General features: G+C 55.1%; 1 protein-coding gene across 2 annotated transcripts in view; it reads left to right on the forward strand.

Moving 5' to 3' along the window:
- RAB11FIP4 (RAB11 family interacting protein 4) overlaps nucleotides 1–5,678 on the forward strand; it is a 32,882-nt gene extending 27,204 nt beyond the window's left edge. For both annotated transcript variants that reach the window (XM_080825442.1, XM_080825441.1), the window contains exons 9-13: nucleotides 267–348; nucleotides 1,503–1,640; nucleotides 1,737–1,895; nucleotides 2,989–3,132; nucleotides 4,186–5,678. In XM_080825442.1, coding sequence (XP_080681568.1) covers nucleotides 267–348; nucleotides 1,503–1,640; nucleotides 1,737–1,895; nucleotides 2,989–3,132; nucleotides 4,186–4,302 — 640 coding nt within the window. In that variant the 3' untranslated portion in view covers nucleotides 4,303–5,678. The remainder of the gene's footprint in view (nucleotides 1–266; nucleotides 349–1,502; nucleotides 1,641–1,736; nucleotides 1,896–2,988; nucleotides 3,133–4,185) is intronic.
- Nucleotides 5,679–6,000: the final 322 nt, after the last annotated feature.

Consider the following 6,000-nt stretch of genomic DNA (forward strand, 5'->3'; position numbering starts at 1 on the left):
GACTTTCTCTCTGTTTAGCAGAAAAGCATCTTCTGTGTTGTTTCAGGCTGAGGACACATGCAGAAAGAATCCTGTGTTCTTACTCACAGATGAGTGTTTTCTTTTATCAAAAACATAAGGATGGTCATTCAGTGTCTTTACCATTTGCCTTGGGTGACAGGAAGCTCTTACTTGCTCTCTGTTGCTTTCTGGTACCTTCCCTCGTCCAGGCAGCAGGGAATCACTGCCAATTGTTGATCTATTCTAAGCCCCTCTCCTTTCCCCAGGGTGCAGCAGCTAGAGGAGGAAAATGCTGAGCTCAGAACAACAGTGACCCGGCTCAAGGCACAGACGGAGAAGCTGGACGAGGTGAGCGGCAGGTCTGGGTGTCTCAGACTTGGGTCTTTTATTGTTCTTTTTAAGATTTTATTTATTTTGTATGACAGAGAGAGAGAGACACAGCGAGAGAGGGAACACAAGCAGGGGCAGAGGGAGAGGGAGAAGCAGGCTTCCCGTTGAGCAAGGAGCCTGACTCGGGACTCGATCCTAGGACCCTGGGACCTGAGCTGAAGGCAGACGCTTAACACTTAACAACTGAGCCACCCAGGTGCCCCTTCTTGAGCTGAATCCCCAGAGAGGCAATGTTGGCCACAAAGGCCTTCAGTTGCTAGTTTCTGGAATTCTAACAGAATTGTCCTAACAGCAGCAACAACAGGCAATAAAATATGTATAGTAATTTATCTTTCTATATTTTTGATTTTCCAAGGGTTTTTTTTTTTAAGATTTATTTATTTGTTTGTTTGTTTGTTTATTTATTTGACAGAGATCACAAGTAGGCAGAGAGGCAGGCAGAGAGCCGGGGCGGGGTGGGGTGGGCAGGCTCCCTGCCGAGCAGAGAGCCCGATTCGGGGCTCAATCCCAGGACCCTGAGATCACGATCTGAGCCAAAGGCAGAGGCTTTAACCCACTGAGCGCCCCCAGGTGCCCTCCAGGTTTATTTTTTAGAGTGAATGTAATAAATAGTAAAAAAGAGAGAAGGAGATTAGCTTCTGTTTGGCCACCCTGATTCAGGTTTCTTCTGCCACCACTGAAGGATGTCAGCGGCCTGGCATTTTTTCAGCTGTGTTTCTAGAATCCTAAGGGACCTGGCTGTTTGTTTGTTTGTTTCTTTCTTTCTTTCTTTCTTTCTTTCTTTTTAAGATTCTATTTATTTATTTGACAGAGATCACAAATAGGCAGAGAGGCAGACAGAGGGAGAGAGAGAAGCAGGCTCCCTGCCGAGCAGAGAGCCTGATGCGGGGCTCGATTCCAGGACCCTGAGATCATGACCTGAACCGAAGGCAGAGGCTTAACCCACTGAGCCACCCAGGCACCCCCTGGCTATTTCTTTAAGCCGTGACTCCAAGGGCTCTGTGCCTGCGGCTGACACAGATGCCCACTGAGTCCCCAGGGCATAGGGAACCTCTCTGGGACTGCTCTGCCCTGACCCGGTCACCCTCCCCACAACCTACCCCCCACTCCAGGAGCGGCAGCGCATGTCCGACCGGCTGGAGGACACGAGCCTGCGGCTCAAGGATGAGACTGACCTGTACAAGCGCATGATGGACAAGCTGCGGCAGAACCGCCTAGAGTTTCAAAAGGAACGGGAGGCGACGCAGGAGGTGGGTCCCGGGCCGGGGTTGGGGGGTGGCGGTGGGGAATACCAGGGCTCCCTCCCGACAGCCCTGCCACCGCCAACCTGCCTGTCTCCCACACAGCTCATCGAGGACTTGCGGAAGGAGCTGGAGCACCTGCAGATGTACAAGCTGGACTGCGAGCGACCAGGCAGGGGTCGCAGCTCGTCCTCCAGCCTGGGCGAGTTCAGTGCCAGGGCCCGCGAGGTGGAGCTGGAGCATGAGGTCAAGCGGCTCAAGCAGGTGGGCACCAGGCAGCCTTCCATCCCCGTGGGGTGGGTCTCCCCAGAGGGGCCGAGAGCTGTGGCACCGCCTTCCCCCGGCTGGCAGGGCTGCTCAGGCCAACTCGCTGCTCAGCAAGGCAGCTTCCCTCCCGGCTGCGTCTCATGCAAACGCCAGGGCCTTTCCTTGGACACCACTCTGCTATCCTTGGTGATGGGGGGAAAGTGAGACTTTACCCAGTTACGGATTGGTGTCTTGCTGTGTTGGCTTCTCCCAGAAGCAGACCCCGAGCCCAGGGTTCCATTTCAAATAACTCCCGGGAGTGGTCTTATGATCGGAGACCAGCTGGGGGAAGTGGGATCAGTGGGGGGCAGAGACCAAGCGAGGGTGTGCTGGTAAGTGAAGCCCCCACTCAGCAGCCTGACCCTGGGGGTAGGGAACTGCTCTAAGTTACACCCCTGAGTCAGCCTTACCTGGTGCACCCCACAGCAATCCTAAAACCCCAGCCCTTCCTCGTTCATGACAGGATGTCCAAAGTCCCAGGTGTGAGCACTTAGGAGACTTGGGGCAAATGCTAGCATGTGGTGCCAGCCCATGGGGTCTGGGCAAGGCATAGTGGGGCCACCTGCACTCAGGAGGAAAGGTGCCCCTGGAAAGAGTTCTCCCGGAGCAGGATTCCTGAACCTAGCTACGGAAGGAGCCTAGATCCAGCCTGCTGGCCCAGAGACCTCAGAGCCTCACTCTTTACAGAGGGCCGCTGTTGTTAAAGGAGCCACCCGGTGGGCCATGTCCCCATGTGGGGCAAGAGGAGCTCCTCTTCTGGCTCATTCTCCCCCAGGGAGGAAGTGTAGACAGGAGCCCTGCCCCTGTCTGGAAACGTAGTTCCCCCGAGCAAGCCTATAACTCCTCCTCAGGACCCTATGACCTCCCAAGATCCAGACCTCCACCCTAAGCCTGGCAGAGGCTGCATCATGTATAGGGTTCTTGAGCTGGCCATGACACACATGAGGGGAGGGTACTGGTAGCAGTCAGGAGACAGTGAGTGCCAAGAAATGGGTTCTGGTGGGTTCTGGATGCTTCTTGGAGCTGATGTTGCCTTTGTCCTCCTGCACAGGAGAATCATAAGCTGCGGGATCAGAATGATGACTTGAATGGACAGATCTTGAGCCTCAGCCTCTATGAAGCAAAGAACCTCTTTGCCACCCAGACCAAAGCCCAGTCTCTGGCTGCAGAAATAGACACAGCCTCTCGTGATGAGGTAATGTGCCCATTCGTTCTTCCTTTGGCTCCTCAGCCCCTCCTCTGTGAGTCCTGTCCCGTTCCTGTGTGCTGTGATAAGCCCCAGGCCACCCCGAGCAGGAAAAGCAGCCCAGAGCCTGTAGGTGGAGCTGCGTCAGTTCTGATGTCCTGCACGTGCTGGAGAAGCCAGGGTTTGGGAACAGAGTGGAGTTTGAGTCTTTGCTCCACCAGAAGCCTGCCCCTGGATCAGCATGCTTGCTTCCATCAACAGGTAGTGTGGAGAGGCTAGAACTCCTCTCCCTCAAGCCAAGAGGGGAAGGACCCTAGCTTTTCCTGAGCACCTGCCTGTCTGTATCTTCTGACAACTGGAAGGCTTTCTGGATGCTTCCATGTTGCAGATTGGGGAACTAGGACACAAGATCACCCAGCCTGGGAGTGAAGGACCCAGGTCTCCAGAACCAAAGTCCAACCTTTCTGCCCTACTAGGGTGCGGTTATGAAGGCCCAGGCCTCCAGAATGCCCCGGTTACATTTTAACATCAATTGGAAGAAGTCCCTAAACTGCCTTACCCCGTGCTTGGGACATAGAGCTAAGAGCTGATCCCTAGTCTCAGGGGGCTCCCGCCTGGGGGCAGAACCAGCATTTTCTCCTAAAGGACACATCAGGAATGGACGAACCCACACAGGCGGGGCTGGGGTGGTGACAGGGCCATTTCAGGTAGAGGAAATGGCGAGAAGCCGTAGGAGTCTTAGGGCTCTGGGACTTGGGATGTCGTTCTTGATCATAAATGTCTTTGGCCAGTGTCCTCAGTCTGTCCCACTTGGGTCCCTCCACAGACCACCTGGGGTTGGGGCCTGGGCAGGTACACAGCTCACACTCCTCAGGTGTGAGCGGCTGCTGCTTTAGCCAGTTCCGGCGGCTGAGTGCCAAGGTTGGTCCTGGGGCCTGCCTTGCCCAGAGTATCCTGAGCCCCTCGGTCGTCGGGCACTGGCTCGCATGCAAGCTGGCAATCAGCTACCTCTGCACCAGAGCCCAGGCCTGGTCTCTGACCTGCGTCTCCCATTCCCTCCAGCTCATGGAAGCCCTGAAGGAGCAGGAGGAGATCAACTTCCGGCTGAGGCAGTACATGGACAAGATAATCCTCGCCATCCTGGACCACAACCCCTCCATCCTTGAGATCAAACACTGAGACAAGGGCTGGCTGCAGAGCGGCCTTGGGGACTCAGACCCCCGGACCCTGGGAGCAAGGGGCAGACCCTGCTTGGGGATGCAGCCCAAGCCGGGCCACACACGCACGCGCATGCGCGCGCACAGACACACACACACACACACACACACACACACACACACACTGTAAATGTATCTCCGGCCACCACGTCATGTGTACTGGTGTGTATGTGGGGGAAGCCGTGCACGCAGCAAGGGGTAAGCGTGGGGCCATGGGTGTGGATGACATCTGTGCCCTTCCTGTCCCCTCATTCTGTGGCCTGTCTGCAGGGGCAGATGGTCCTGGATGTGGGAGGGGCAATGTCTGCGATCGGGAGTTACTGTAAGAACAAGAACTGGAAGATGGCGTCTCAGATACTGGACAAAAATGATTCTACCTCTGGGGAGGAGGATTAAAACATGCTCTAGTGAGATAGGCTCTTTCACACCAGTCCCCATTCCCTCCGGGAGTGGGAGCCGATGTCTGATCTTTTTCAGGAACTCAAATGCCCGACGGCTACATCCTCCCCAACCTTTGACCACCTTTGAAGCCTAGGTGCTCAGGCCCTCCCAGAGCCCCTTCCCCAGCTGGCAGCCCCCGAGATCCTTGGGCACGGTGTGTCCAAAGGACTCAGGCCTGCAGAGGCCCAGCTAGCGTGGGGCGACCTTCATTCCAAGAGTTCTTGGTATTTTTAGAGTTCCCTGTACACTCCCCCATCCCCACTTACCTACCTCTTTCTGTTTTATTTTTAAGACCGTGAAAAATTAGCAGCATTTAACTTGGGTGTACAATGAAGGGATTCAAAGGAAGGAGCCGGGGGACACTGGAGGGGGTCTACAGTACGTGTTGGCATGGGGCATCCAGAGCCCTGCTTTTCAGGGAGGAGCACGCTCACACCCGTTGTTTCCTTCCCGCTGCTGCATCTTAGGAAAAGCGAAGCACGGAGGGACTGTTTCCATGGCGTCGGTGGGCGGGGAGTGGGCCTTCCTTGCTGCCCAGCTCCCTGGTCTCCACAAGGCCTGGGGATTCTGAGCTCTGGGCTTGGCTCAGCTGGGTATCCCCCACCCCCACCCCCCACCCGGGTCCCAGCTTTTAGAAACACTCTTGCATTCCGTTCTCAGCCCCGCGAGGTGTGCTGGTGAGAGACATGGTTGGACGTTGTATGGAAACATTAGCCTTCCATCCTCAGTGGCACGTGGGGGAAATGCACCCTCTGGATTTTTAATGCGATCTTTTGGGCAGCTGGGAGTAGATAGGGTACTTTGAGTTTTCCCATTTGTCTCAGTGGTACATGGCTTGTGATTCGTTTCCTTAATCTGAGTATGTATAAATATGTATGGTCTTATTTTTTACCCTGCAGTTTCTTGTTGTCTTCAGCAATTCTGGTGGAAAAAGGAAAGTCTGGGCATGTTGGGGAGGGGCCTTGAGGGGTGTTTGCAGAGAAGAGAGGACAGTAGAGGGTGGAGAGGGGCTTGGGGACTGGGGGAATGAATGTTTCCTGTTCACAAAGGCAGGATCGGTCTTCACTCTGTGCTGGTCAGCTTCTGCTGCTGTTGGATCGTGTGGTTTCTCTCTAAGCCCATGTGTGGGCTTTGTTTCACGCCACAGATAATGGGGCTGCGTTGGTCTGATTCAGGACTTTGGGGTCACCCACCCCAAGAAGACTAGGGCATTTGGTCT

The sequence above is a fragment of the Martes martes genome, assembly GCF_963455335.1.
Source record: "Martes martes genome assembly, chromosome: 16".
NCBI classification, from domain to species: domain Eukaryota; kingdom Metazoa; phylum Chordata; class Mammalia; order Carnivora; family Mustelidae; genus Martes; species Martes martes.